Below are 18,994 nucleotides of genomic sequence, written 5' to 3'. Positions count from 1 at the left end.
TGTATAGAATGAGAGTTAGGGGTTTAATTTCTTTTTTGCTACATTTGGATATCTAGTTTTCCCAGCTCCATTTGTTGAAAAGGCTATCTTTTCTCCAATGTAGATTTTTGGCACCTTTGTCTAGCATGAGATAATTGTATTTATGTAGGTTTGTCTCTGTGTCTTCTCTTCTGTACCATTGGTCTATGTGTCTGTTTTGGTGCCAATACCATGCCATTTTTGTTACTATGACTCTGTAGTGTAGTTTAAGGTCTGGTAATATGATGCCTTCTGCTTCACTGATAAGAAAGCAGCACTGATACTCCTGATAAGGATTGCCTTGTCTATTCTGGGTCTCTTATTTTTCCAAATGAATTTTTTGACTGCTTTTTCTAGTTCTATGAAGAATATCATTGGGATTTTTATAGGGATTGTATTAAATCTATATAATGCTTTTGGTAGTATGGCCATTTTGACAATATTAATTCTGCCTATCCAAGAGCATGGGAGATCTTTCCATCTTCTAAGGTCTTCCTCAATTTCTTTCTTTAGTGTTCTATAGTTTTCATTGTAGAGATCTTTCACCTCTTTTTGTTAGCTTGATTCCCAAGGTTTTTTAAATTTTTTTTTATTCTTTTTTTTGAGGCTATTGTGAATGGGTTAGTTTTCCAAATTTCTCTTTCTATAGATTCATCACTGATGTATAGAAATATGTTTGATTTTTGGGTGTTGATTTTATACCCTGATACTTTACTGAATTCATTTATGAGTTCTAGAAGTTTTCTGGTGGAATTTTTTGGGTCTTCTAAATATAGAATCATGTCATCTGCAACTCATAGTCTAGTGCAAATTATATTTTCCCTTTGGGTTCATTACTAGTCCAAAGAGTAACAGGTGATCAAAGAGAATGATCAAGTTTTAAATTCACATTATAATATCCCTGATTTATTTCCTAGAGAGATGAAATAGCCAATTTATGTCGTTAGCCTTAAATCTCAGTGTCCATACATGTGGGGCCTTATTTTTATTCATATTTGGTACTTTAGTAGACAATATAATAGTACTCTGTAGCCCTTTCTGTTTTGCTCCTAATTAATAAGGTTGTACATTTTCTGTGTTATTTACCAGCTTTGTTTCTACATGAAAGAATCATCAATTTACTTGCTTTGAGCATGAAACCTGGATATTTACCATATGCATTTGTGCTTGTTCTTCATATATTCATATTATGAGCTTTCTCCCCCCATGATATTTTTTGTTTGTTTGTTTGTTTTTGGTACTGGTAACTTAACCCAGGGGCACTTTACCACTGAGCTACATTTGCAGTCCTTTTTTTTTTTAAATTTTTTTTTTTTTATTTTGTGACAGGATCTCACGAAGTTGCTTAGGGCCTCGCTAAGTTGTGATCCTCCTGTCTCAGTCTCCCTAGGCCACTGGGATTACTGGCCATGGCACCCAGCAGGATATTTTTTCTTTTTCTTTTTCTTTCTTTTCCTTTTTTTCTTTCTTTCTTTCTTTTTTTTTTTTTTTTTTTTTTTTTTTAACCAGGGGTTGAACCCAGGGGGCACTTAACCACTGAGTCACATCCCTAACCCTTTTTATTTTTTATTTTGAGACAGGATCTTGCTAAGTTGCTTAGGTCCTCACTAAGTTGCTGAGACTGGCTTTGAACTTGCCTTAGTCTCCTGAAACATTGGGATTATAGGCATGCACCACCATGCTTGGCTAGGATATTATTTTTTTGAATAAATTTACTTATTTAGTTTTTAACCTATTTCCTTATTATTTTATTGAGATATAATTTGTATTCATATAGTTTACCCATTTAAAGTATACAACTCAGTTATTTCTAGTATATTCACAGAAATGTGCAGTTATCACTACAATCAATTTTGGAAGATTTTCATCACCCCAAAAAAATACCTCACAGCTATTAACAGTCATTTCTCATTTCCTCTCAAACCTCCTTCCCCTGGCCCTAAGCAACTACTCATCTACTTTCTGTCTCTATAGATTAGTTATTCTATACAAGCAGTAATAAGTGTTGGCGAGGATGTGGGGAAACGACACACTCATACATTGCTGGTGGGACTGCAGATTGGTGCAGCCACTCTGGAAAGCAGTATGGAGATTCCTCAGAAAACTTGCAGTGGATCCACCATTTGACCCAGCTATCCCACTCCTTGGTTTATACCCAAAGGACTTAAAATCAGCATACTACAGCAATGCAGCACTATCAATGTTTATAGCAGCTCAATTCACAATAGCCAAACTATGGAACCAACCTAGATATCCTTCAGCAGATGAATGGATAAAGAAAATGTGGTACATATACACAATGGAACATTACTCAGCCTTAAAAGAAGAATGAAATTATGGTATTTGTAAGTAAATAGATAGAGTTGGAGAATATCATGCTACACGAAATAAGCCAATCCTGAAACATCAAAGGCTGTATATTTTCTCTGATAAGCGGATGCTGATCCATAGTGGGCAGTGGTAGGGAAGAATGAAGGAACTTTGGATTGTGCAGAGGGGAATGAGGGGAGGGGTGGGGTGTGGGGAGGGAAGGACAGTAGAATAAAACAGACATTTTTACCCCATATACATATATGATCACACTACTGTTGTGACTCAGCACCATGTACAGCCAGAGGAATTAGAAGTTATGCTCCATTTGTGTACAATGTGTCAAAATGCACATATGCCATATATATATATATATATATTTTTTTGTGTGTGTGTGTGTGTGTGTGTGTGTGTGTGTGTGTGTGTATGTGTGTGTGTGGTGCTGAGGATTGAACCCAGGGCCTTGTGCATGTGAGGCAAGCACTCTACCAACCGAGTTACATCCCCAGCCCATAAATTTTTTAGAGAAGAAAATAGATTAGCTATTCTGGAGAGTTCACATAGGTGAAATCATACAACATGTGTTGTGACTAGCTTCTTTCAGTTAGCATAATGCATTCAGGGTTTATCCATGTTATAACATGCATCAGTATTTCATGCCTTTTATTGTTGAATAATATTCTGTCATGGAATTTTTTAATCTGTGTCTTTAGTGGATGAGTTGTATCTACTTTTGGACTGTTATAGACAGTGCTGCTATAAACATTCATGGGCAAGTTTGTATGTGGACATATATTTTTATTTCCATTGGATGTATACCCAGGAGTAAAATTGATGGACATATTATGCTCCATGTTTATACTTGAGAACTGCCAGACATGAGAAAAGTTTTCTAGAATCTCTATTCAAATTCACTGATGAAAGTCACAGCATGCATTTATGATCATTGCCCTTGTCTAATAGGAGCACAATGAAGCTATGATCTGTGAAAGAGAGATCTCACATGTGTGATTGTATGTTGAACTTGCAGAAGTATTTAGAGGTTAAGAGCTCAGGCTCCCAATTCAAATCATCTGGGTTCAAATATAGCTCTGTTTGGAGGCCCAAGTCTACATGATATCATGCACGATACATGAAGTGTACCCATATCTCACAATGAATAGCTTTTGTGACTCTTAAGATTTGACAAATTGACATAAAAGTACATTTTGGATGTTTACTTTAATGTATTAATCACAATTTTGATGTTTACAGTTTTCACATATAGGAGTCTCATTCATTTTTCATGCATTTTTATAGATTCTAGATTTGTGTTGTCCAGTATGGTCACCACTACCCACAGAGAGCTCTTAAACATTTGAAATATGGCTAGTGTGATCAAGGAACTGAATATTTAATTTTAATTAATTTAAAATTGAAGAATGACAATCAGTTATGGAAAAACTTTTAAGTATGTTTGGAACAATTTGGACCTGAAAGTTTACTTTTCAACTGTAAATTTTTTTGATGAAAATAGATTCCAAGTGATATGCATTGTAAATATAAAATACAGAGTGGATTTTGAAGGTATAATATAAAAAATGAGTAAAGCATCAATAATTTTTGAATTAATTACATGTCAATAGTATTTTAGATATATTGAGTTAAATTGAAATATATTGCTAAAATTGATTAATTCGCTTTACTTGTTTTTCCTTTTTTCACATGTCTACTAGAAAACTTAAATTTCTGTCTAAGACTTGCCTTAGATTTCATTTGGGCAGCTATGCCCTAGAAGTTGTATGATATGCCTATTAATATCATAGGCATTAAGAGAATAGCCCCAATTTGAAACCTGCCTTTAACCAAGTTAAAAACTGTCAACATAAAATTGTCTCCTTTTTTACCTATAAAATATTGATAATGATCACACCTACCTCACCCATTTGTCAAGAGGTTTGAATGAGATGTAAAAGAAAACAAATTATCTTGTTATTAAATTATCTTCCAATATACAGTTGTGCTTATGTTATTTTATTACTATTGTCATTACCACTACTCTTCCTGTCAGTTTCTCAAGTTCATTTTGTAATCCAGAAGGATTTTTTCATCTATATTAAAATTAAAATCAATATTTTCACTTAGGGTTTTTATTTTTCAATATTTAATCTTTCCAACCAGGAACCCAGCATAACTTTTGCCCAATTACTTACATCTTCTTTTATTGCTTCAGAAGAAGTTAGAGTATTCTTAAATAAATCTCTCTTACCCTGTATTAAATTAATGTACACCACTAATTTTATGACTTGGATCCTTTCTAGCTGTTGAGCATCAACTCATTAAGAATGCCTGGCACCTGATGTGCATTCAGCTAATCTGTTTTTAATGAGTTGTTGGATGCTTTTGCTCTGGTTTTGTTTTATGTGGTGCTGGGGACTAAACCCAGGGCCGGCCACATTCTAAGCAAGAGCTCTACCACTGAGCTAACCCTCACCTCCTGCCCCTGTTGAATGCTTTTTTAGGCTGTGTTATTTATCCTGCAACTCTACTTATTTTATAGCATTAGAAAGTCTCTCTGCTTATCATTTTCAAGGCATATGTCACCATCTGCTTTAAAAAAAAAGGTGCTTTCACATTTTTCTATGCTTATTAGACTTCTTACCATTTTTTCCTCCCTGATTAAGAGTATAATCATTTTTCCTGCTTCATTTAAGAGTAGTAGTGTCTATGGTATCCTTATCCTGTGGGTTTTTTTTTTTGTTTTGTTTTGTTTTTTTGTACTGGGGATTGAACCCAGGGGCACTTACCCACTGAGCCACATCCCCAGTCCTCTTTTATATTTTATTTAGAGACAGGATCTCACAGAGTTACTTAGGGTGGCTTTGAACCCGAGATCCTCCTGCCCCAATCTTCCGAGCCTCTGGGATTACAGGCATGCGCCACTGCACCTGGCTTTATTTTTTATTTCGAGACAGGGTCTTTCTATTGCTGAGGCTGGCCTTGAACTTGCAATCCTCTTGCCTCAGCCTCACGAACCACAGGATTACACGTGTGCACCACCACACTCAGATCCTGTGGCCTTTTTAAAAAAGAAGGCAAATGTTGCCAGGCATGGTGGTACCCGCCTGTAATCCCAGTAGCTCAGGAGGCTGAGGCAGGAGGATTGTGAGCAGCTTAGTGAGACCCTAAGCCACTCAGCAAGACCAAGAAAGAGGATCTCTCTATGTTGCCCAGGGTTGGACTCCAATTCTTAGATTCAAACAATCCTCCAGGCTCATCCTCCAGCCTCAGCCTCCTGAGTAACTGGGACTATAGGTACACACCACTGAGTCTGGCAGCTGTTGTATAGTTTTAAGGTTTTTGTTTTGTTTTGTTTTGTTTTAAGGTTTTTATTTTTAAACCAGGAAGAGCTACAGGCTTTACTCAATGGAAATTTTCAGTTTTCTGTGTCTTCCCTTGTAGCAGGTCTCTCTGCTGTCCCTTCTCAGTATTACCCATGTGCTTGCCTAGAAGAAATCCTCTCTCTGCTTATCTTAGCTGTGTGGCTTATGTCACCTTGGACAGAGTCTAAATCTGCTCTGATGATGATGCATGAAGCAGGAGGCTTTGCACTTGGACTTGACGTGTGCATTTGGACTCTGTGAAACAGTTTTTCATGTTTCCTGATTCTTGTTGAAATTCGAGACCATTATAAATGACAGAGGTGATTTTCCCATAAGTGAGGTCCTGTTTCATTAGGCCCAGTTCCTGACAGTGTTTGGTAAATGGATGAGAATAAATGATAGACCTGAACTGCAGAACCCCAAGGAAGCTGTTACTCTCCACATTTCTGCAGTTTTTAATGACAGTAAACACCTCATCCCATCCTATTTGACCTTACTCAGAAAGAACCACTGTTTTTAGAAGGAAAAAAAATCATTTGCTACAGACAAATGAAAAATAACTTGTCACTCACTTTGTCAGTGTAAGAGAAAATACAATTTTCAAGTTAACCTGCATTTCGATAGAGAATATATATGCTTGCAAAGATTACTATACAGAGTCCTTGCAATCCAGAATTTCATATTGGAATACTCACAGTTACAAAGCTTAAAGGAAAGTGAAATTTATCATAGAGAAAAAAAATACACACACACACAGAAAGTTTTTTAAAAATCCCCAAAGAAACAATCCATCTATAAAGTTAGCCATCATCAAACATTCAAACCAAATAACTCCTTGTTCCTGTTCACCATCCATGTGTTTTTTCTGTTCCTCTGCTCCAGCAGTATCTCCTGCTTGGAATACTTCTCTGTTCATCTGTCCATCCATCCATCAATCCATCCATCCAACCATTCATTAAGTCTGCAGCATATCAAATATGAGTTCCAGGATCTGGGCTGTGTAGACATACCATAGATACCTCTCAAGGTGTGGCCCAAATCCTACCTCTCCCATGTAACAAATGCTCCCCTGGTTTCTTATCTCCTGCCCTACAAAGTGGAAACTTCACCTACTTTGAGTGCCCACAGTACCTCACAACCTCTCTTTTAAAGCACAGTGCTAAGGTGCACAGTGGTGCACACCTGTAATCCAGCAACTTGGGGGCTTTGAGGTCAGCTGCAGCAACTGAGAGATCCTGTCTCATTATAAAAAGTAAAAAGGGCTGGGAATGTGGTTCAGTGGTAGAGCACCCCTGGGTTCAATCCCCTGTACCAAACAAAAACAAAAACCCACAGGGTTAATTTCTGCGTGGTTTTGTAATTAGTGGTGTTTGTGCCTTATCCCTCTCAAGAGGAGAGCTGATGTTGGCTCGGCTCTGCATCTTTCTCCATCATGCCTGGGGCTGACCCAGTTTGTGGCCACCAACGGGTATCCTCCCTCTCTCTGATTTTACACACTCCTTCTCTTCCAGGGCTAAAGTTGCCGCAGCCAATGCGCCTCCCGGGAACCCACCCCAGGCCCTCACCCCTGTGAGGCACACAGTCAGGATAGATAAAGATGCCCTCCTCCAGGACTATGGGTTTCACATTTCTGAGAGCCTTCCTCTCACAGTGGTGGCCGTCACAGCAGGTAAGGGTCGACTGGAAAATGTGAAAGGGTTTGGCTTCTTGGGGGAAAGTAGCCCTGGGTCTCCTCCCATCAATCTATCCCATAAGAAAAGATATAAAATGCTGCCCTCCAAGAAGTTAGAAAATTCTGACCTCATTCTGTCTTGGGCTTTGCACCTTTCTTTGGTGCTAGGAGGAAGGGAGCCCCAAGACCCCCAGGTCCCCCAAAGCCTCTGTCCTCCCCCAACCACCTGGCCAGGGCAATGAAAGTATTTAGATAAGCTGCCCTTCTCTTTGAACCCTGCTGTGCTTCTAGCTGGCAACAGTCTGGGCAGACAATAATAGAAACTATTGATTTGTTTTCACTTGAGTCTGTGAAATATAGGCTGTGCCAGGGTGGAAGGAGCAGGCTGGGAAAACCTAGTGTTTGTTTTCATATGTAGTGATGTTAAATCTGGGACTAGTTAAAATATATTAATTTCAATTTACCCACACACATGTACACAGAGACACAACAGAGTCCTTCAGAGAAGAATATAGTAGATTTCACTAACCAGCTCTTTTGCTTTTAGAAGATTTCTTTCTCAGAATAGTGTCTTTACATCCCTTGAAGTTGATGGATGATAGATACATTATCCATGGCTTATAAAGAGGAACAGTAGGTTCCATATGAAACAGTGCCCAGGGGACTCAGGCTGCCATTCAGCTGTGCCTCTGTGACACATGGGGTCTGGGCACTCCTGGCCTGAGTACCAATTACTTATTTTCTGTCCAACAGGAGGCTCTGCTCATGGCAAGCTTTTCCCTGGTGATCAGATCCTCCAAATGAACAATGAGACTGCTGAAGACCTCTCCTGTGAACGAGCAGTTGACATTCTAAGGTACCAAATTGTCTCCCATCATCCGGAGCTGCACACATGATCACAGAGCAAGATGAGCAACAGGAGTGGTATAGTTGATCTCATGATCTTAGGAAGGTCCAATCTCCTTTGAAAAAGCAACAGATCTTTAGAGTTCCAACCCTGTCTTGTGAGGTGGCTTTTTGGTGGGGGCTGTTACTCTCTGCTCTCCTGCAGAACTTGGCCATCACAGGTGCTTATTTGTCAAACTCCTTCTGTGCCCAAGACACTGTGCTAGGCACTGTGGGAAGTGTACTAATGAATATCACTGAGGCCCTGCTTTCTAAGGATTGATGGGCTTGTTGTACTTATGCCAGAGACTGAGCTAAAGTGATACCAAATCTGTTTGTTTTTCTCAATCCTTTTGATATCTCTTAAATGTTCTTGCAGGTTCTGCCTGCATATAAGTAGTCTCACTGATGTAACCTGCAACTGTCTCCTTGGTGTCATTGTGATTTGAGTAAATGCCTCACTTTCTACCTACACCATGATCACTGAGACCAGGGCAAGCACCTAGTGGGTGCTCAGCTGAATCAGTGAATGTGGTTAGCACTTGGAACTGGCGACCCTGATTAAAGGAGGAATGTCAGTGATGGGAGGGAAGGGACAACAGACATCCCTGTGGCATGTGCAGGCTTTGGCTTTTGTTTCCTACTCAACACCGTTTAAATGACTTTAATAGAGAGAGAGAGAGAGAGATGAGAAGTAGAATTAGGTGAAAGCTAACTTGTACATTCTGTGAATTGACTGATGTGCTTTGGACTGGAATTCATTTCTGAGGGCATATCATCTTAGCCCACACAGAACACAGGCAACTACGGCTACAAGGCAGAGAAGAGAGAATGGAGGTACAGGATGCAGGGCAAGCACAGTCAGTCTCTCTCTCTCTCTCTCTCTCTCTCTCTCTCTCTCTCTCTCTCTCTCTCTCACACACACACACACACACACACACACACACACACACACACACAGAGTTTAATTTAAGATTTACAGAGCCAGGCACAGTGGTATACTCCTGTATTCTCAGCAGCTCAGGAGGCAGAGGCAGGAGGATCACAAGTTCAAAGCCACCCTGAGCAACTTAGGAAGGCCCTAAGCAACTCAGTGAGACCCTGCCTCTAAATAAAATATATATATATAAAAAAAAAAAAAGAGTGGGGTTGTGACTCAGTGATAAAGCACCTCTGGGTTCAATCCCTGGTGCCAAAAATAGATTAATAGAGAATCTGACCAAACATAGAAAACAGAATCCCTTCTAGCAAGCCCAGTATTGTTTCAGGAATGCCAGAGACAAAGTTGAGTAGGTGGGACAGTCAGGAAAACATTTCTCATTTAAAAATAAAGAAATACCAGTGTGGATATCATGGAAGCTTGTTTTCCTAGTCATTGGGCTATTTTCCTAAAGATGATCACTTCCAGAAAATGCATTTTAGATTTTCAGCACTACTCATATTTCTGTCAGAGTAGATCAAACTCTGATGAATCAACAAATGTATTTTTAACATTTAAGCAATAAACCAGAAATTGGGTGTTTAGGTACCATTTAGCACCTGTCTGTTCACTGAGCACGGACGCTGGGCAAGAAACCCTGTGGGGCAAGGTGGCTCCACGCCTCAGTCACTTACAGGCTGGTAGTGTGCACACCCCTCTGAGATTGAAGGCAGGCACTCAAGAAAAGCAGAGGAAATGGGCTATACATACTGGAGATTCCTCCAGCTTCGAAGAAAGTTGTAGTTTGACAAAGCAGAGAAGGTCCAGAAGTGTTTTAGCTGACCCTTTAACAGGGGGTAGAATTTCACCCCCAAAGATGTAGATGAGCAGGAACAGCAGGATGGGCAGCAGCGGCCGCTGAGGAGTTCAGTTTGCCTCCAGAGACGTTCTGGAAAGTGAAACCCAGATGATGGAGGGTCCTGATGCCAACACAGCAAGTTCCACTCTCGGGGTGGGGGTGGGGCATGCCATCACAGGCTTCTGAGCAGGCCGTAACTCCAGGTGTGCTGTGCACATGTGCCCTGGCCCATATCTTGCTTGTGAAAATTCCAGGATTGCTTATCTTTTTAAATTCATTTCCAGTGTCTAAAAGCAGTTGTAAGGGGGGAAAAAAACACAAAGCAAAACAAAATAACACACCAGGAATGGCAGTAAAACCTTTCTAACTCCTTCCAATATTTGTGAGGCCAAAAATGTCTTTTTGAGAGCCACTGGGACCTAGGTTTATTGTGATTTATCTCAGAAGAGGCCCATTATCACATAAAATGGAGAGGAGTCTCCAGACATTTAGAAAACTCAGAGTTCGTTCATTAGAGGAGATGACACACCAGCTGCCATTGGCTTAAATGTTCATCTTGTAAGAAGTCAGATAACATTATTTTGCAAACTGCTTCTCTATGCTGTAGTGGCAAAGAGAAAGGGGAAAAAAATGAGTCAATTCCATGATCGCATTCACTAATAGAAAGTGGAGGTTTGTCAGTTATTTGATTGATTTAATCGCTTTTGAAATCTATGAGAAAAATCAAGACTAAAGTGTTTACGTTTGGACTCATTACTGACTTGGTGTGTCCAAACATAACAACTGGTTGGCTTTATCTGATTAATCTTAACTACAGACATTCATTCTACTTAGTGAAATGTTTACCCTAAGTTTTCTGAAATAGCAACCTAACTTATCTGTGTCATTACCACGTTTTCTTTAAAACTCTTTTTGGACATAAGCCTAGCTAGTATCAACTGGATGTGTTCTCCATCACATGAGACTAAATTAGGGACCTTAGTTGAGTGACTGTGGTGTAGACTAGATGGTGGAGGTGGAATCTGAAAATTCCCTTGGGTCAGAAGGAGCACTCAGGCCAGCTTCGCTCCTTTGCAGGTGGCCACTTTCCCCACTGCCATCCTCAGTTTTGCAGAGCCAAAGAAACCCACGTGGAAGAGGCTGCTTTATAGTAATGCCATCAGTCTTTTTGTCACACACACATGCGTGCGCACACACACACGTTTCACACAGAATGACTGAATGTTTGTATCTTTATTCTTTCTTTTTTTTTCAGGGAAGCTGAGGATTCTCTTTCAATCACAGTCGTTCGCTGCATATCGGTAAATCTCTCTGTCCTGTGTATTAGTCTCAGCCTTCTTGGCCTCAAGACCCTGATCCCCTGGAAGAGAGCTCTCATAAAATCAGCAGGAAAGTCAAAGGGCAGAGGGTGACAGCTGCTGGGCAGTGGGTGGCCTGAAGACCTCCTGTATGCAGGTGCTGTGGAGGAACATGGTCTGGGCCTGGAGGACTTTTGGCCCAGTGGAGGAGACAGACCTGTGCTTCTGCAGACGGGACTGTGGGGAAGGGCTCCAAACTAAGGGTCAGAAGATGGGTTTGAGTGGTGTCACCTGGGGCAAATTGTTAGTTTCCCTTTTTACTTTTTAAAATTAGTGTTTATGACGGTGATTGCCTTGTGTGTCTAATGGATTGTTCTGAGGACCAAATGAAGTGCTGGATGTGACAGTTTTATTGACTCTGAGGCCTACAAGGCAAGGTGTGGCAGAGCTGAGCACAGGAATGAACTGGTAATCCTGAACCACCACAGGGCAAGGGGTCTCTTTTATATGATTCAGGAAAAAGAGCTTATGATCAAGTTATAAGGGCAACAACTACCAAGGAGGAAAGTTGACAGAAAATTCTCATTGTGAGTGACTAATACATACCTCTTAGTCTTGGCTACAGATACCACCCCGCCCCGCAAAAAGGTAGAAAGGACATAGAGAAATTTATAATGCATTTAACAATCTAACCTAATTGACCACATGCCAGGCTACCAAGAAAATGCAATAAATTCCCAAATGAAAAACTGTATAGGTTCCTTTTCCTGAATATAATTTAAAATAGAAACTAATAACTGCCAAAAATTTAATTAAAAGCATCCAGCCCTTTGGAAAGTAAAGGGCAGTTTCCTAAATAAAGATGGAGTCAAATAGAAAAGCAAAGCTATTGTTACAGTTCAGAAAATAATTATAAATTACAGCCCTACTCTTTTTTTTTTTTTTTTTTTTTCTTGGCAGTACTGGAGATTGAACCCAGGATTACTCTACCACTGAACTCTATCCCCAGTTCTTTTTATTTTATATTATTTTATTTTATTTAGGGGGTTACTGGGGATTTGAACTTAGGATCACTCAACCACTGAGCCACATCCCCAGTCCTATTTTGTATTTTATTTAGAGACAGGGTCTCACTGAGTTGCTTAGTGCCTCACCATTGCTGAGGCTGGCATTGAACTCAAGATCCTCCTGTCTCAGCCTCCCAGGCTGCTGGGATTACAGGCATGTGCCACTGTACCTGGCTTATTTTCTTTTCTTTTAATCTTGAGAGAGGGCCTCATTGAGTTGCTCAGGCTGACCTTGAGCTTAGCAATTCTCCTGCCTCAGTATCTCAAGTAGCTGAAATTACAGGCATGTATCACCGCTCCCAGGCATGCATCTATTTCTTAAAACTTATGCACAGTTGAAGCAATTCTCAGGGTAAAATTCATAACCTTAATTAGTTTATAAGGAAATAGACCAATTAAATAACCAGCTCCAGAAGTTGGAAAACAAGATGGTAAAACTAATACAACTGAAGAAAATAATCTAAATCTAAATGATGATTTAGAAAACAGAAAAGTTGTAAAGTTATAAATTCAATAGCTAGTTCTTTAAGGGGGAAAATAGAAAAATAGGAAAAACTTAGGGAAAAGAAATATATGGGCCCTATGTGAAGAAAATTAAAATTTCACTGAAGGGGGCTGGAGAGGTGTGTAGCTCAGTAGCAGAGCTCATGATCAGCATGGGGTAAGGTCCTGGGGTTTTGATCCCAGAACCACAGCAAGGAAGGAAGGGACAAAGAATGAAAGGAAGGAAGATTACTGAAGAATGTAAAAAAACAAGTCTTGAATATGAAAAGAGATTCATACTAAGTTCCTTGATGGGGAGACAAAGTATTCTCACTATATCTTTTTTTTTTTTTTTATGGGGGAGGGGGTTGGGTGGCGGTAAGTGGGGATTGAACCTAGAGGTTCTTAACCACTGAGCCACATCCCCAGCCGTTTTTATATTTTATTTTGAGGCAGAGTCTCACAGAGTTGCTTAGGGCCTTGCTAAGTTGCTAAGGTTGGCTTTGAACTTGTGATCTTCCTGCCTCAGCCTCCTGAGTCACTGGGATTACAGGTGTGCACCACTGCCTGCGGCTTCTCACTATATCTTAATGCATCATTTATTCTCATATTAATGTATACGCTGATGCAAACAAGCCCTCATGGAACTTTTATTTGTATATTAACAAAGTATACCAAAGTGAGACTTATCAAGATCTTTTTTAAAAAGAACAGTGAGGATGACCTTGCTTTACAGATTTTAGAACTAATAAAGCTACAATCATTAAAACAGTACGATATTGGTGAAATATTGAACATATCAATGTAATCAAACAGAAAGGCCAAGAATAGATATTTGTAGCTGGGCACAGTGGTGCACACCTGTAATCCCAGTGACTCAAGAGGCTGAGGCAGGAAGATCACAAGTTCAAAGTCAACCTTAGCAACTTAGTGAGGCCCTAAGCAACTTAGCAAGAACCTGTCTCAAAATAAAACATAAAAAGGGCTCGAGATGTGGTTCAATGGAAAAGCCCCTCTGGATTAAATCCCAAGTACAAAAAATAAAGAAAGAAAGAATAAATACTTGCATGGAATTTAAAATGTGATAAACATGACATCCCAAAAAAGGAGGAGAAAAAACAATTATTCAAGAAGTCATACTTGGGGTTGGGGTTGTGGCTCAGTGGTAGAGCACTTGTCTAACATGTGTGAGACCCTGGGTTCAATTCTCAGCACCACATATAAATAAATTAACTAAATAAAGGTTCATCAACAACTAAAAAAAAATTTTTTTAAATGAAGTCATACTTGGACATTAAGTATTTGGAAAAAATACAGTCTTGACTCACACTATGTTACAGAATTTAAATATAAAAAACAAACCATAAAAGTGTAAACAATATGGATGGGTATGTATCAGGTCCCAGATTATAGAAAGATTTCCTAAGCACCTAGGCAATAGGAAGAGCACAGTGGGACAGATGGCTATTTCATTATGTGAAAATATAAAGTTCCTGTGGTCCAAACTCTTCACAAGCAAAGAAATTATCTCCTCTCCTTACTTGACAAGTATTATTTCTTGGAAATAGAGTAGGAAAAACATCTACCTAATTACGATTAAGATGTTTGCCAGGAATATGACAGACCAAGTGTTTTATGCACAATAAATGGAGATTTTTCTATTGTAAACAGTTTGCCTGTGAAATAATGTGAAACCTATAAAACACAGGGAAGGCTAATCAGTATAAATGATGGTGCAGGTGTTAAGACATTCTTTTTATTTAGCTGATTATCATCTCAATGGGGAACTTCTTAATCTTAATTAGGTGGGGATTTTTTTTTTCCCTACTCCATTTCCAAGAAATGAGCAAAATAAAACACTTGTTAAGTAAGGAGAGAAACATTACATAGCAGCATCCTTTAAAAACTGAAAAGTGGGGAAGAAGGGAAATTGCTATATTCCTCTACCACTCCTGAGGTTCCCACAAGATTTCCCGGAAAGGAGTAATGTGAATCTGTTTCTCTGGAGGTCCTAAAGGGAAAGCAGGTATCAGCCTGCTTTATGGCCTTCAGTGCCTCTGAGAAATGCCCTGAACATTGACTGCCCCCCACGACCTGACCCCCACCGGGCCTCTCACCAGAAGCATCCTGAAACATTTTGCAAGCATTGCAAAATGGTCATATGTGTCTTGTGCTTCAGCAAGGAGGTGTAGATTCTTGGAGTCCTCAAGTGACTTGAAATCGATTAGGAATGATAAAATCCAAAGTTGGAATATTAATTACTGCTTCTCTAGGACATAGAATTTTATGGAAAAATATTTTTGGTTTAATTTTATAGATCTGTATTTGCTTATATTAATTATTTATAATAAATCAATACTAATAGTTAATGTCTCCAAAAGGAAATCTTCCAAGGCAGGTATACTCATTATCCTCCTTTTATGGATGAGGACACTGGCCTCACACACCCATTGTCTCATATTGGATATGGGCTGGTGGTTTTCCAGGTAGGAGGCTGCAGAATACACACTTGTTAACATTATGCTGTTTTATGTCCTTAACCCCTGCTGTTTTCATACAATGACATTGAGTAACCCAGTGTGTGGAGGGGTATTAGAAAAACATGTAGAAATGTTTTCCAACTTGTCCCTGTTAATGCTCTTTTAAGCATTAACTCTTAGCTCAGCAAAAACACAGATGTTATCAGCTTGTGTCTGCTGAATTCTCTCTGATGAATTAGGTCAGAGCCCTGGGAGAGCTGAAAAGTCCTAGAATCAAGGGTAGCTCATATCCTTTCAGTTGTCCACTTACAGTACTCGTTGACCAAGAGCACTTACATGGGTGTTTTACAATATGTTCTAGATGCCGAGATAGGTAGGTACTAGTGCTGACATTCAGATGTAGGAACCTCTGTGAGTCTTGTGGGTTGGGCATTTTCATGAAAGAGAGCTCTTTCTTTCTCAAAGCAGCCAGTTTCATGGTCAGGTGGCTCCAAATGTAAGAGAGACAGACCCTTCTTCCCTGTGACTCCCACCAACTAGTCCTAGTTGAAAACAAGTCTACCTGGTATGAAATAGTTCTCCAAAGAACTGTAACTGTGGTCTTCTCTTCTTTAGGCTAAACAACTGTTCTATCAATTGTTCCTCATAGATGTGTTTTTTTGAACTCTCCCTTCCCTGATAGCTTTCTGAATGGATTACAGTTTCAGAGTGACTCTCCCAGATAGTGGCACCCTGAAATGATCACAGTTCCATCAGTGATCAAAAAGGACCATGGGGAATGGGGGGTGCCCTTCTGAAATGCACCAAGAATGCTAGTGAAGTCCAAGATTGGGTTAATACTTTGGCAAGCCCAATCACACTGTTGTCTTGGGTGAAACTTGTGCTCAACTAAATACTGAGCTAGTTTTCAAATGAATAGCTTCCAAGCCAAATCCCCTCAGTCCCATGCTTGCGCAATTGATTTTTTTGATCCTCAGTGCCACCCTTCACATTAATCCCTGTTAAGTCATGTCGGTTTGTCCTGGTGTTCTGGCATGCTGAGATTTCATAGTTAGAGAATTGTGGAACTGAAAGGTTTATTTGTAGAGTTGCCAGCTGCAGTCATCTCCCTTTCTATCAGGAAACGTCCTCTTCCCAAGACTCCCCCACTACTAGCCAGTTAATTTTCTTTCGCGTGATCCGGCTCTGGACCTAATTCTTGGCAGAATTGTTCTCCCTAAGGTTAGAGACAACAATGGTTGCCTCCTGCAGATTCTTTTCTCTCTGCATCTCTCCTCTGTTCTGCCTGTTTTCTCATTCCTTGGAGTCTCTAGGGTAGCGATGGTTATATGGGTTGCTTTGCTCACTTTATTCTGTTCCTTTCAGTTCTTCCTAGACCCTCTTATATGTGTTCTTGGTGACTTCCTGTGCAGCCTTCTTCTAGATTCCAAGTTCCTCAATCTTTCCTCCCAATTTCCGCTGCTTGAAATCTTCTGAATAACACCTTGAAGTTGTGTTGTTCACTATTCACTTTCTCTGACTTCAACTAAGGCATTGCTACACATCATTGATAAAAATCAAGCAAAAAGGAGCCTGAGTTTCTCATTTGGAAATCAGGTTGTAGCTCAGTGGTAGAGCACTTGCCTAACGTGCAAAACCCTGGGTTCAGTGCCCAACATGTGGGAGTGGGTGAGGAAAGAAAGAAATCAAAACTATTTTTAGTATAGGTCAATCAGTTTTGAATCCACCTAATGGCTCTGCCTTTGGCCTTCTCCACAGGGGGATTATAGGAGAGATTATCAAATGCTTTACAAGAATGAAGGAATACTTCCATGTCCACAGGACCCTGGCTTACCAATCTGGAATCCTATCATCAAAAGAAAAATGAACTTGGTTGACTTTGACTTATTCTTGGTAACTCCATATTAGTTGTTCGTGATTGCTGCCTAAAAACTCTCTGATCATCTCTTGTCTTACATTTCTTCAAGAATTAATGACAAAGCTTACCAATACATGTTTTTCTGAATCCTCCATATTCATTGTCTGGGAAACTTGATAATTGAACATCTTTAGCTTCCTAATATTTCATCCATTCCTTTATCTTGTGGGATGGCAATTGTTACCTTGTCCATGAGCCCCCTAGATTCACCTGGAAAAGAATCTTAAACTCATTCAAAGTAGTCTGATACTCTTACCACTAGCTTTAGATTGTGATCTTTCTTTTTTACTTATCTCTTCTATCCCTTCTGATTGGAAGACCACCAGTTTCTACAGGTGAACTTCTCTTGGAACATTGCTAATTCCCCCTCTCTTCTACTAAATGATGTTGTCATTTTAAAGCAAACTATATATTTGAAGTGCTGAATCATATATATCTTGTCACACCAAGATTCTAGTTACTAATAAATGCATATTTCTTCTTGCATTACATTTTCAGGGTTATTTGTTCATTTTGTGTAGTTTATGATGTTGGTCTGTTGATAAATCTATGTCTATGAGCATTATTTCCAGCAATTTCCCTGATTGCTATTATGTGTCTCTTCCCTCAGCTACACAGAACATAGGCAGGAACTCCATCTCAGGACTCTTACACATTTAACATTCTAGAGGCTGACTTAAAGGGCCATTCAGACCAGGGCAACATAGGATGCTAGGCTGGGAACTAGTGTATTTCATTCAGGAAGATCACATTCTGTTGCTCTAAATCATATAAGATTTTTCTTGTCAAATGCTACAGTTTGTCTTGATACAGTTCAGTCCAAGGGCTTCAACATTTACTCACACCAACCAGTGATGAATCTTTCTACTCTTGAACAGAGTAAAGAAGGGCCAAGGGTTAAGTCACAGGGGTCAGAACTTCAGGGTGTTCTACCTCCCACATTGTACAGATAGGAAGATTGAAAGCCAGAGAGGAGCAAAGACTTGACCAAAGTCACACAATTATTTTGTTTTGTTTTACACATGCAACACCTCTCATTTTCTTTCATGGGAATTTGTGTTTGAGGTAGTTCTAACAACTGTCAAGTTAACAGAACTTGGGGTGGAACACAGTCCTCCTGCTTCACAAGTCAGTTCTCTGTCTTCATCATATCACAGCCTCTTTGCTACCATATTGAATTTTCAGCTGTTCAAACACATGTAAACATTGTCTGGGTTGGGATCCCTAGATTTTAGAAAAAGAGATCTTGAAATGAGATGTCATCCTTTCCTGTGGGTTTTAATGAAATCCATAACAGCTGTCAGAGTGTTTGTTTTCAAGAAATGAGAAGATATACATGGCTTTTGTGGAAGAACTTTTCTAAAATATGTCATGTTAATGTTTTTTAGGGAGTCCCCAAATCGTCCTTCCTGACTGAGGAGAAGAGGGCTAGGCTGAAGACCAACCCTGTGAAGGTGCACTTTGCTGAGGAAGTGCTCGTCAGTGGACACAGCCAGGTGCGTCACTAGTCACGGGACCGGAACTACTCTTGATGATGAAGCCAGGTGTAGCAGTGCATGCCTGGAATCCCAACTACTTGGCAGGGTGTGAGGCAGAGGGATCACAAGTTCGAGGCCAGCCTAAACAATTTTGCGAGACCTTATCTAAAATTAAAATAAAAAGGACTGCAGATGGTACAGTGTATCCCTGAGCTCAGTTCCTAGTAACACACACACACACAAAC

General features: G+C 39.8%; 1 protein-coding gene across 8 annotated transcripts in view; it reads left to right on the top strand.

Moving 5' to 3' along the window:
- Nucleotides 1-18,994, top strand: part of Frmpd1 (FERM and PDZ domain containing 1) — a 175,097-nt gene that overhangs the window by 133,208 nt on the left and 22,895 nt on the right. For 7 of the 8 annotated variants that reach the window (XM_047523706.1, XM_047523704.1, XM_047523708.1 and 4 more), the window contains 5 exons: nt 7,202-7,359; nt 8,116-8,218; nt 11,281-11,326; nt 17,112-17,246; nt 18,660-18,767. In XM_047523706.1, the coding sequence (XP_047379662.1) occupies nt 7,202-7,359; nt 8,116-8,218; nt 11,281-11,326; nt 17,112-17,246; nt 18,660-18,767 (550 nt within the window). The remainder of the gene's footprint in view (nt 1-7,201; nt 7,360-8,115; nt 8,219-11,280; nt 11,327-17,111; nt 17,247-18,659; nt 18,768-18,994) is intronic. The other variant, XM_047523710.1, reaches the window with a different exon arrangement.

Source organism: Sciurus carolinensis, chromosome 14 (genome assembly GCF_902686445.1).
Source record: "Sciurus carolinensis chromosome 14, mSciCar1.2, whole genome shotgun sequence".
NCBI classification, from domain to species: domain Eukaryota; kingdom Metazoa; phylum Chordata; class Mammalia; order Rodentia; family Sciuridae; genus Sciurus; species Sciurus carolinensis.
This window is presented reverse-complemented; position numbering and strand designations above follow the sequence as displayed.